Below are 13,173 nucleotides of genomic sequence, written 5' to 3'. Positions count from 1 at the left end.
GTTACCAGGCTAGGAAGCTTCTCCCCTCCCCACTGTGGCAAATTCTCATTCCAACAGAGCTGAGGCACAGCACTTCTGAACAAGAAAGGAGAAGAGGAACAGACATTTAGAGAACCCAAGCTTCTTGCATTTGGTTTAGGAGCAGTATAGGCCAAGGCCTGGTAACCAGTTTCTAATCCTCCCATAATCAGGTAGTGGTGTGTGCAGTAGGGGCGGAAGGGGAAATCTTGGTGTTTCACCCACCTCAAGAATGCTTAGTTCTTGCATGTTACTACAATAGAGGCAGATGTTGAGTAGCCAACAGGAGCCAGTGCCAGATGTTTTCACAAAATCCATCAAGACTTTATATCTTCAGAAGCCATTGCTGTTGTGCGGTGTCTTAAGTCGTTCAAAGAGAGGCAGAAGGAATGTGTTTGAAGTTTTAAGGAGAAAGCTGTAATGGCGAGCCTTAACTCTTTAATGAGCTGTTTGGCAGCAGCTGAGAGGTGGGCGGGGGATGAGAAACACAGGAGACCACATCACCCTTGAGGCGATGACTTTGAGGTTGTTTCACACGACCATGTAATTAATGTCTGCTGTGGAAAGATGACTCCAGACTTGTTATGAAGGCAGATAATGGGTGGATCCAACTGTAAAGATCCACAATGCATATGAGTAATGCTGGTGTGATAACTCCACGTGTGATAGGTCGTGGGTAATGCAAACCGCTCAGGTACACCACTGGGGGAAGGGCACTATTACATCGAATTACAACACGGAAACAGGCCATTCGGCCCAACCAGTCCATGTTGGTGTTTATCCTCCACGGGAGAAGTAGTCTTAACTCCATATGCCCACCCTGTTCCCTTCTTCCTTTATTCTCCTTTCCTTCAATCACCTATCTAACTTACTCTTAAATGTTGACATGGTCTCTGCTTCAATCACTAACACCGGCTGTGCATTCCACAGTCTCAAAAGTTTCTTCTGCTCTCTGTCCTAAATCTCTTGGATTTAATCTTATATCCATGCCCCTTTGTTCTGGACCGCTTAATCACTGGAAACAGTCTGTGAATATCTACACTGTCCCATTCCTTCATAATTTTAAATACATCTATTAGATCACCCCTTAATCTCCTCTGTTCTAATAAAAACAGTCCCATTTGTGGTATGTTGCCTCCCTGATGCCAGGGTCAAGTATGTCACTGAGCGGCTGCAGAACATTGAGGGGGGAGAGTGAACAGCCAGAGATCGTGGTCCATATCGGTTTCAATGACATAGATAGAAAGAAGGATGAGGTCTTGCAGGCAGATTTTAGGGAGCTAGGAAAGAGATTAATTGCGGGGGAGTGGGACTAGCTGGATTGCTCTTGCATAGATGGACTCGATGGACCGAATGGCCTCCTTCCGTGCTGTAACCTTTCTATGATTCTATGATCAGCAGGACCTCAAAGGTGGTAATCTCCGGATTACTCCTGGTGCCACACCCTAGTGAGTGCGGAAATAGGAGGACAGTGCAGATGAATGCGTGGCTGAAGAGATGGTGCAGGAGGGAGGGCTTTAGATTCCTGAGACATTGTGACTAGCTCTGGGGGAGGTGGGACCTGTACAAGTCGGATGGGTAGCACCCCAATAGGGTCGGAATCAATATCCTCGTGGGGAGGTTTACTAGTGCTGTTGGGGAGGGTTTAAACTAGCTTGGCATTGGGATGGGAACCTGGGCGTAGATTCAGAAGGGAGAGAAGCAGAGCTGGAAATGGAAGGCAGAAAATGAATAAGCGAGTTTGAAAGGCAGAGGAAATAAAGGCTAGAAAATAGACGACAAAAGAGTTTGGCAGTGCTTAATGGTATATACCTCAATGCAAGAAATCTAGTGAATAAGGCAGATGAGCTGAGGGCACAGATAGACACGTGGAAGTATGATATCATAGCTATTACAGAAACATGGCTTAAAGAGGGACAGGAATGGCAGCTCGACGTTCTTGGTTACAGGGTTTTCAGACGAGATAGAGAGGGGGATAAAAAAGGAGGGGGGGGTGGCAATACTGGTTAAAGAAACAATTATAGCTGTGAGGAGGGATGATATGTTAGAAGGATCATCAAATGAGGCCATATGAGTGGAACTGAAGAACAAAAAGGGGCAATCACACTGCTGGGAGTGTACTATAGACCCCCAAACAGTCAGAGGGAAATAGAAGATCAAATATGTAGGCAAATTTCTGAGAAGTACAAAAACAATAGGGCAGTAATAGTAGGGGATTTCAACTACCCTAATATTAATTTGGATAGAATTAGTGTAAAAGGTATAGAAGGCCCAGAATTCTTAAAATGCATTCAGCAATTGATACTAGCTCAATTGCTAAATTTAAATCTGAGATAGATAGCTTTTTGGCAATCAAAGATATTAAGGGATATGGGCCAAAGGTGGGTATATGGAATTAGATCACAGATCAGCCATGATCTTATCAAATGGCGGAGTAGGCACGAGGGGCTGAATGGCCTACTCCTGTTCCTAAGTTCCTATGTTCCTAGGAGAACTTTTTTAGCCAGTACATAGCAAGCCCAACAAGAGAGGCGGCAGTTCTGGTAGTGATCATAATTCAGTTAGTTTTAGCATAGTTATGGAAAAGGACAAAGATGGAACAGGAGTAAAAGTTCTCAACTGGGGAAAGGCCAATTTTACTAAGCTGAGAGGTGATTTTGCAAATGAACTGGAAACAGCTTCTTGAAGGTACATCTGTGTCAGAGCAGTGGGGGCATTCAAGGGGGAGATAGTGAGGGTTCATAGAAAATATGTTCCCACAAAGAAAAAGGGTGGGACTCCCAAATCTAGAGCCCTCTGGATATCAAGGAGCATGCAGGATAGGATAAGGCAAAAAAGGGAAGGTTATGTCAGGTACCGAGAGCCCAAATACTGCAGAAAGCCTAGAGGAGTATAGAAAGTGCAGGGGTGAAATTAAAAAGGAAATTAGGAAAGCAAAGAGAGGGCATGAAAAAATGCTGGCAAGTAAAATCAAGGATGTTTTATAAATACGTTAAGAGCAAGAGGATAACTAAGGAAAGAGTAGGGCCTATTAGATTACCTTTTTGGTTTCTATGTGTGGAGGCGGAAGATGTGGGTATGGTTCTTAATAAATACTTTGCATCTGCCTTCACAAAAGAGGGGGACGATGCAGACATTGTAATTAAGTAGGAGGAGCGTGAAATACTGGATGGGATAAACATAGTGAGAGGGGAAGTATTGAGGGGATTAGCATCTTTGAAAGTAGATAAATCACCATGGCCAGATGAAATTTATCCCAGGCTATTAAAAGAAGCAATGGAGGAAATAGCGGAGGCTCTGACCATCATTTTCCAATCCTCTCTGGCTACAGGCGTGGTGCTGGAGAATTGGAGAACTGCTAACATTGTATCGTTGTTTAAAAAGGGAGAAAGGGATAGACCGAGTAATTACAGGCCAGTCAGTCTAACCTCGGTGGTGGGCAAATTATTGGATACAATTCTGAGGGACAAAATTAATCAGCATTTAGAAAGACATGGATTAATCAAGGACAGTCAACATGGATTTGTTAAGGGAAGGTCATGTCTGACTAACTTGGTTGAATTTTTTGAGGAGATAACAAGGAGAGTCGAAGAGGATAGCGTGTTTGATGTAGTCCACATGGATTTTAGCAAGACTTTTAACAAGGTCCCACATCACAGACTGGTCAGGAAAGTAAAAGCCCATGGGATCCAAGGGAAAGTGGCAATTTGGATCCAAAATTGGCTTAGTGGGAGGTAGCAAAAGGCAATGGTCGACGGGTGTTTTTGTGACTGGAATGCTGTTTCCAGTGGGGTTCTGCAGGATACAAAAATTGGCTGTGTGGTTGAAAGTGAGGAAGAAAGCTATAGACTGCAGGAAGATATCAATGGACTAGTCAGGTGGGCAGAAAGGTGGAGATATGTGAGGTAATGCATTTGGGGAGGGCAAACAAGGCAAGGGAATACACAATAAATGAGAGGATACTGAGAGGTGTAGAGGAACAGAGGGACCTTGGAGTGCATGTCCACAGATTCCTGAAGGTAGTGGGACAGATAAGTAAGGTGGTTAAGAAGGTATACTGGATACGTTATTCTCTATTAAGAGGTGATTGCACTAGAGAGGGTGCAGAGGAGATTTATGAGGATGTTGCCAGGACTGGAGAATTTTAGCTATGAGGAAAGATTGGATAGGCTGGGGTTGTTTTCTTTGGAACAGAGGAGGCTGAGGGGAGATTTAATTGAGGTGTATAAAATTATGTGGGCCTAGATAGAGTGGATAGGAAGGACCTATTTCCCTTAGTAGAGAGGTCAAAAAACCTGGGGGCATAGATTTAAAGTAATTGGTAGAAGGATTAGAGGGGAGCTGAGGAGAAATGTTTTCACCCTGAGGGTGGTGGGGGTCTGGAACTCACTGCCTGAAAGGGTGGTAGAGGCAGAAACCCTCAACTCATTTAAGAAGCACCTGGATGTGCACTCGAAGTGCCGTAACCTACAGGGCCACGGACCAAAAGCTGGAAAGTGGGATTAGGCTGGATGGCTTTTTTTCGACCGGCACAGACACAATGGGCCGAATGGCCTCCTTCTGTGCTGTAAATTTCTATGATTCTATGAATTGGGCGCCCCTGTCACCACACTTCACCATTGCCAGTTGCTCGTTCAGTCACTGCACGGCCGCCCTCTGGAATCCTTTACCCAGTTCCCTCCACCCTTGCTGCCCCCTCCCTGCTTTCAAAACCCCCCTCAAAGACCTCAGTTCTCCATCCCAGCCTCTTCATTCCTTTCCCCTTTTCACATCTTACCCTCTCCATCTCCATTGCGCCCCTCCATCCCCATTCCCCCCTCTCCATCCCCATCCCTTCCCCATCCCCTCCTCTTCATTCCTCTCCCCTTTCTCCATCACCCTCCCCTTTCTCCATCGCCCTTCCCTTTCCCCATCCCCTCCTCTCCATTCCCCTCCCCTATCCTCATGCTTGATGTCCACCATGTCTCTTTTCTCCTTATTGTAAATTGTTCTGAGACATTTTTGTGCCTGTGAGGAGTGTTCTAGGAAGGCCGATTATTGTCCTGGATGTTGGATCATTCTGCAGAGAATGATACTTGCCTCTCCTGGCTCCCAAACAAAATTTTTGCTGAACATTCTTTCCATGATGACCTTTAAGTTCTTCAGACCTCCTAGGCCTCAGTAGAGCACCACCAGAACAAAGCCAAATTCTAAATCATCTTCCCCCTTCTGGGTTGGTACCTCCTGGGTAGCTGTGCCCTGTCGTGTTTTAGAGTTCTCTGAATATCTTTTTTATAAACTGTTAGCTTGGGGTGTTGATAGCACAGAATACAGGTTGGTCAATGAAGAATGGCGATGTGAGGATGGATGAATATTCTGAAGTTTTGCTTGATTACCTCTAGGGACCAGGGAGCCTTTGTACAAAACTTTCGATCAGGAGATTAATGGGTGGGTCTAGTCCATGATAGGGGAGAGTGTAAATGGGCTGTGGGAGGAGATTAAATGGGGGGTAGAGTCCACAATAGGGGAGAGTGTACATGGGCTGTGGGAGGAGAAGGGCTGAAGGGCCAGAAGTCCATTGAATGTTAGGATGATGAGCTGTACCTGGTGAGATCCCAGTTTCACTCAGGCTATTAGGATTATGCCAAGTAATGAGTAAGTATACTTTTGTCATTACAGCCTTTCCCTAAAAACTTCAAACACATTCCTTCTGCCTCTCTTTGAAAGACAGACACCACACAACAGCAAGGGCTTCTGAGGGTATAAAGCCTTGCTGGATTCTGCATGAACATTTGGCACTGGGCTTCTATTTGCTGTCCCACATCTGTCTCTATTGTAGTGGGTCTGCAAAAAGTCAGCTTTTCTCACAGCCAAATTTCAGGGTAGAACTGTCTGATTCTGTAAACCAGTGACTAGACTGGCTCCTGGGCCGTGGTCTAGCACAGGCTGCTTTAAAAAGGGAACCAAATAACTACTGAGGTCATTTTTCTGTTTTAAAAGTTTCATTGTGTTGTTTTAATTGTTTTTTATGGTTGACTCTTGGGAACAAAAACAACTGGAAAATTCCTGCCACCTTCTTTTAACAAAAGGAATAGGGTTCCATTGACCACATCAAGTTGCATTGGCGCAGATGAAAACATCTTGTTTTTCTCATCCTGTGCTTTGGTTTGTCCTTATTTCTCCCTTTATTACCCTGCCCCGGAAGCTGTGGCCCACACCACGGTTATTGGAATGTTTAAAGGCAACAGGTATTTTTTAAGGATACTGGTATCTCTGGGCAGAAGCATTCAGTTGTTTATCTCCCTCCCAGACTGTGGTTCTGCCATTTTTGTGCCCACAGAAACCTTTGTAGAAACCAGTAACTAGATGAAAAGCAGCACTCTGAGATTCTGTGCTTGATTAGAGAGGAAAGTACTGTTCAGACCAGAGGTTCAGATCACTGTTAGAAAGAAAATAAAATCCTGCGTACTAAAACAGAACCGTCCTGACTATTAGTGTAGATTCTAAACTGTCAGCGATCGGACTGATGTGTCAATTGGATGGCATTTCATTGGGGTTGGTCATCAATATCTACCAATCAGATCAGTTGGAGGACGGGACTGGAGGCAGTTTACGGGTTGTGTTCTGTTTAAATAGTAAATAGATGGGAATGTCACACAAATGAGTTGAATTTGGATCTGTTATTATCACCAACAGTCATTCCCCATCTCGATCTGACATTTTAAAAATCAGAAAATGTTTGAAATATACATCAGCTTGGTCAGCATTTTAGAGAGGAAAAGATTGGTTAACTTTGGGTGCGATCCTTCATTGGAACTCTGTTCTGAGTTTGTTTCAATGTTTGACTCCTCAAGCTGTTTATTTAAAGTAGTTAATTCAGCCACTCCTCATCTACCACCTGCCATGGGGTCAGGGCAATTAGGGATGGGCAATAAATGCCGGCCTTGCCAGCGACGCCCACATCCCGTGAACGAATAAAAAAAAAGGGACAGGCACAGATATGATAGTGAGCTCAATAGTGGGCAGTGAGCAGCTGCCTTGGCCCTAAGCTCTGGAATTCCCTCCCTAAACCTCTCCGCCTCTCTCTCCTCCTTAAAACCTACCTCTTTGACCAAATTTGGTCAGTTGTCCTAATATCTCCTTATGTGACTCAGTGTCATTGTTTGTCTGATAATCGCTCCTGTGAAGCGCCTTGGGATGTTTTACTACGTTAAAGGTGCTATATAAATGCAAGTTGTTGTTGTTATTGTAGGTGTGTGTTGTAAACGATTTCAGTTCATAAATTAACATGGATTATTTGGGGTTAGCTTCCCTACATCAGGAACATACCCTGGAAAGTTGGATTGAAGTTTCTGCAACTATTTTTATTTTCATCATATGTAAAATATTTGTAACCCTTATTTTTGGTTTGCAAGGCAGAATTACCATAGGCCCCAGAATACCGGAGAAGAAAATGCACCAAATAAGTGGCCCTGAGATCGCTGTTATTCCAGTGGTCTCCCAGAACAGCCGGAAACTCAGCCGCGATGCGGATACTCCGGGTTCCAGACTTGAAGCAGAGTTTTTACATGGCTTTGTGAGGGCAGAGCCTCAGCCTGCCCCTGCAAGGCCACTGGGACTCCCAAAGATCAGGCGGTCGGGCAAATTCTTTTCACTTCGTAAAGCAGCCTCCTTTGCCGTGGAGATAGCCAGATTGTTCTTCCGGCAATCCGAGACCGCCCACTTTCTGCCATCATTTCCGGGGCCATCGGCCATGGGAGAGGGCCGGAGGGCACTGCAGATGCGCCCCCAAACCGCTGAAGGCCTATTCCAGGAGGACAGTCCCCCTGACCCTGTGACCTTGAGCTTGGCGAGTGGTGGAGTTCTGTGTCAAGCCCAAGTCCCACTGTACTCTCAGTCTAACTTGTTGTTTTGATGTGTCATAAGGCCTGTATTCAGGGATTTTTCCGAGAAAGCAGCTTTTTTGAAGCCATTGATCAGTTTGTGCCAGCTCTCTAGTGACTAATATCAGTACATTGACACACTGAAAGTCCTGAAGGATTATTGGGGGGAGGGGAGGCACAGGTTAAGGATTCCCCACTGAGAATATAGAATTCACGCCATGAGTCAGAGGCCTGATGAGTCACTATGGTTACCAGTAAGTTGTTGAGGTCTGCCTGTCAAGTGGAATTGAATATGTGTATCCCACAATTCCCCGCAGAGTGAGAGAGTACCATATATCCTGGAGTATTGGTTACACTTGAAACTTCTAAGCTGGAAGCTGTCACTCCAATCAATGTATAATTCACACGCTGGGGTCGTGTGACCACCCCCCCGCTCCCCCCCCCCGTCCCCCCGTCCCCGTCCCATGAATTCCTTCAGCCTGGCTAAGTAGATTTTCCCAACTGGTGGCCAGAGGGATACGGACACAGTGAGCGGAGGGGAGCGTATCACTGGCGCTGGAAGGGACTGATGATTCTGGTATTGCGTGTTTAAACACATCGATGCACCAGTCATTTCAGAGCCCTAAGTTGGTGTTTATTTGTTGAGTTGCAGGGACTGCTCCTCATGGCAGTTGCTGTTGCTCCACTCAAATCACTCGGTTACTTGCCCATAGTACAGAACACTGCCAAGATTGAAAAGATTAAAGAAGAAAGGAAGAAGCTTGCATTTATACAATCCCATTCACGTCTTCAGCACGCCCCAAAGCACTTCACAACCAAGTGATTACTTTTGAAGTGCAGTCACTGTTGTGTAGGCAAACTTGGCAGCCAATTTTCACCCAGCAAGGTCCCATAAACAGTAAATAAGATAAATGACCAGTTACTCTGTTTTTAGTAGTGTTGGTTAAGGGAGGAATATTGGCCAAGAAAACGAGAGAATTCTCTGCTCTTTGAATAGTGAAGAAAAGAAAAAAAAAGACTTGTATTTCTATAGCACCTTTCACAGCCTCAGGACATCCCAAAGCACTTTACAGCCAACGGAGTGCAGTCTCTGTTACAGTGTAGGAAACTGCAACTGAATCAGGCTGACAAGGCCTTGTTTTAAAATTGCACCTGAAAGGCGGCACCTCCGACAGTGCAGCACTTCCTCAGTGCTGCACAGGAGCGTCAGCATGGATTATGTGCTCAAATCTCTCTGGAGTGCGGCTTGAACCCATGACCTTCTGACTCAGAGGCGAGAGTGCTACCCACTGAGCCACAGCTGACCCTTGTAAGTAGATGAGGTGAATCAGGAAGTGGTGGTTAGGTGAGGCCAAGCTTGGATCTTAAAAACCTGTAGATTTTAGAAGGAAAGGACAACTGAGGGAAGTAAGAAGTTTCACATGAGGCCCTGGAAAAGGGTGATTCAGACTAGGAGACCCAACTCTTCAGATAGTTTGTGGGTGAACGCACTGCTGGTCCGTCACTGCGGTATATAGACCAGGAACAGCTTGGCTTTGATTCCCAGTCGGTGCTGATCTAACCAGATGGCCTTCAGGGCCCAGTGCTCCTGGGCTAGGGAGCAAAAACTCTGGCCAGGCCCCCCTTTCCTGATTGCTGTCCAGTGACCCCTGCTGGAAAGTGTGTGTTCATGGTCTTCAGATGAGGGCAGAATTGGGCTTGGCAGTAAAATAGCCGTGTGCTGTCCAACTGCACACATGGAGAGTGGCCTTTTGGAGGATGTACCAGAGGGTGCACTGGGGTCTGTGGAACTGAACTATAGCAAGGGCTCAGTGGCCTGCAGGAGACCAAGGGGGGAAACCCTGTGGTTAACTGGTTATTTAGTGACTGATGACTGTAGATTACTTAACTTTCCTTTTCAGACAATTTATTACAGAGTAATAGTGATGTTATTATCTAGTTAGTGATCTCTTGAAAATGGAAACTAAACTCCTCTGGTTTTCTGCACTATTACAATTTTTTCAGCCAATTAAAGAGAGATTCCACTGAGACGCAGTTATTCAATCTCCTAAATTGTTCTGCTTTCTCTCCTGGGAGAGTTTTGTTTCAGTTTTCCCCGATCCAATTTCTCAAAAATAAAACAATTTCCATGACCACTTTTCACCGTGACTGGCTCCAGTTTAATATCCCCAAAACCACTTAACATCGGGGAGTTCATTTGCCTCAGTTGCGATATATTTAGTGCAGAGTTAGTGTTGAATTCCTGACTCTGCCTATTTTAATGCAGTCATTAGCCCATTTATTTGAAATAGTTTTCAATGACGCCTAGAAACAGTGCCGAGGAGACTCTAAACAGGTCAAGCAGCACACTCGGGACAGTTTGGAGAAAAGCTTAATGGAGTTTGATGCCCAGCAGTCCTATCGCTGTGTTCTTCAAATATTCCCCAAACTGACTGTCCTGTCTGCTTTGCTTGATGATGTTATTTGGGGGGAGGGGGGAGGATACCCCGTGAAGGGGAGTCCAAATTGATATCTTGTTTGTTGTCCTCATCGCGGAACGAAACAGAAAATACATTTAGAAGTTTTGATTTTTACTGGGGGAGTATTTTGTGTTCTTGGCCACACTCCATGTGCCATCCCGTCCAGCAATTCGGGCAGGCCACCTACTACCAGGCCTCAACCAGCTTGGCAGTGTGACTGGTATTGGGGAGCATGTGTATGTGTCCCCAGAATGGAGGAGAGCCCAGGGCCGAGCCTGGTCCTTACCCATGGGGCCGAGGCCTGGTCCCACCATGTAGGAAATCTGTCGCAAATTCAGGATTGCTCATTAGCACGAAATACATCCTCGGTCCCAGGCACTGGTTTGTGGCTGAATGTGTCTCTGACGAAGCACAGGTTAAAATCGCCCCTTCTCACTCGTTAACACTTGTATAAACAACAACAAGACTGGCATCTGTCTCTAATGACAGAGTTTTAAATTGCTGACAAATAAATATCTTTATGAGCATATTTTCTTTATATACAGGATCCTTTAACAAACTCTGTAGGTATTAAGCACATTTTAGCACAGCATTTGAGGTGTTTAAGATGATTAAAGGATTTGATAGTGTAGATAGAGAGAAACTATTTCCTCTGGTGGGGGGAGTCCAGAACAAGGGGGCATAATCTTAAAATTAGAGCTAGGCCGTTCAGTGGTGAAATCAGGAAGCACTTCTTCACACAAAGGGGAGTGGAAATCTGGAACTCTCTTCCCCCAAAAAACTGTGGATGCTGGGGGTCAATTGAAAATTTGAAAACTGAGATTGATAGATTTTATTAGGCAAGACTATTAAGGGTTACGGAACCAAGGCGGCTAGGTGGAGTTAAGATACAGATCAGCCATGGTCTAATTGAATGGCGGAACAGGCTCGAGGGGGTGAATGGCCTCCTCCTGTTCCTATGTTCCCTTAAGAATAAGTTGTGAGACAACCACCCCCATTTAATTTTTTTGCAGAGAAACTCAGGACCCAAGTCATTCCTGGGCTAAATTATTTATCACACATGTACTAACTGCACCGAACAATCCCAGTAACAAATGACAGATTATTCTAGAACAGTTTTTTTTCTTCAACTTCATCAGAAACGTGCGCCCATCCTGTATTTTATTTTGCAGCACATGTACCTCATGCCACACTGATTCGGAGAACACAAGTATAAAAGAGACCATTAACCAAATGTCTTCTCACCACAGGGAACTGGGACCAAATCCAGTCTACAATGTTGGGGGTTCAGAATATGCTCTCTCTGTCAGCCGTATGGGTCTCGTCTGAAATGAAACCAGTTTCTAATTAGTGCAAATCTACAGCACAAAATGGCTCCCCAATTTAGAACGTTCTGGCAATTTCAGTCAAAGATAGATGTTTCTGCCCTGGGAGTGTTTGATGGGACAGTGCAGAGGGAGCTTTACTCTGTATCTAACCCATGCTGTACCTGCCCTGGGAGTGTTTGATGGGACAGTGTAGAGGGAGCTTTACTCTGTATCTAACCTGTGCTGTACCTGATCTGGGTGTTTGATGATAACTGTGGAGACCTTCTTTTCTAAACACTAACAGTTGTTGAAGTCAAAATTCACTGTTAAAAGGAAATGTGGGTTGTTACCGAGTGTCCTTGTACCGCAGGTTATGAAGACCTACCACATGTACAATGCCGACAGCATTAGTGCAGAGGGCAAGTTGAAAGAGGCAGAGAAGCAGGAGGAAAAGCAGATCGGCCGCTCGGTGAAGCAGGAGGATCGGCAAGTCGGGCGCAGCCCGGATCCAGCAGCGAACATCCGATTCGAGGAGAAGCATCAGAGACGCAGCTCGGTCCGAAAGATCGAGAAAATGAAGGAAAAGGTTTGGCTTTTTCAAATCTCATTCTCCTCTTCCTCCTCCTTAGAATCATAGAATGATACAGCACAGAAAGAGGCCATTTGGCCCTTTGTGCCTATGCCGGCTCTTTGAAAGAGCTATCCAATTATTCCCATTCCCCTGCCCTTTCCCCATAGCCCTCTAAATTTACCCCCTTCAAGTATTTATCCAATTCCCTTTTGAAAGTTTTTACTGCATCTGCTTCCACCGCCCTTTCGGGCAGCGCATTCCAGATCATAACAACTTGCTGCATGAAACAAATTTCTCCTCGTCTCCCCTCTGCTTCTTTTGCCAATTACCTTAAATCTGCGTCCTCTGATCCTCCTCCTCCTTTCCCCGCAGTGCCATGTTCAAGTGTGTGACCTCAAGCAGTGTGTGTTAGCAGACTATCTGGGGGATGTCTGCCAAGCCTTATTCCCTTCTCACCCAATCATAGAATCATAGAAATTTACGGCACAGAAGGAGGCCATTCGGCCCATCATGTCTGTGCTGGACAAAAAAGAGCCATCCAGCCTGATCCCGCTTTTCAGCTATTGGTCCATAGTCTTGTAGGTTACGGCACTTCATGTGCACATCCAAGCACCTTTTAAAGGCGATGAGGGTTTCTGCCTCTACCGCCCTTTCAGGCAGTGAGTTCCAGACCCCCACCACCCTCTGGGTGAAAAAATATTTCCTCAGCTCCCCTCTAATCCTTCTACCAATCACTTTAAATCTATTGGTTATCCCTTGGTTATTGACTCCTCCGCTAAGGGAAATAGATCCTCCCTATCCACTCTATCTAGGCCACTCATAATTTTATACACCTCAATTAAATCTCCCCTCAGCCTCCTCTGTTCCAAAGAAAACAACCCCAGCCTATCCAATCTTTTCTCATAGCTAAAATTCTCCAGCCCTGGCAACATCCTCGTAAATCTCCTCTGCACTCT

General features: G+C 45.4%; 1 protein-coding gene across 2 annotated transcripts in view; it reads left to right on the top strand.

Annotated features, from left to right (window-relative positions):
• srgap2 (SLIT-ROBO Rho GTPase activating protein 2) overlaps positions 1–13,173 on the top strand; it is a 195,077-nt gene that overhangs the window by 129,053 nt on the left and 52,851 nt on the right. For both annotated transcript variants that reach the window (XM_068007742.1, XM_068007743.1), the window contains exon 5: positions 12,017–12,232. In XM_068007742.1, coding sequence (XP_067863843.1) covers positions 12,017–12,232 — 216 coding nt within the window. The remainder of the gene's footprint in view (positions 1–12,016; positions 12,233–13,173) is intronic.

This window comes from Heptranchias perlo, chromosome 27, assembly GCF_035084215.1.
Source record: "Heptranchias perlo isolate sHepPer1 chromosome 27, sHepPer1.hap1, whole genome shotgun sequence".
Classification (NCBI taxonomy): domain Eukaryota; kingdom Metazoa; phylum Chordata; class Chondrichthyes; order Hexanchiformes; family Hexanchidae; genus Heptranchias; species Heptranchias perlo.
The sequence above is the reverse complement of the archived record's forward strand: the minus strand, read 5'-3'. Positions and strand labels throughout refer to the sequence as shown.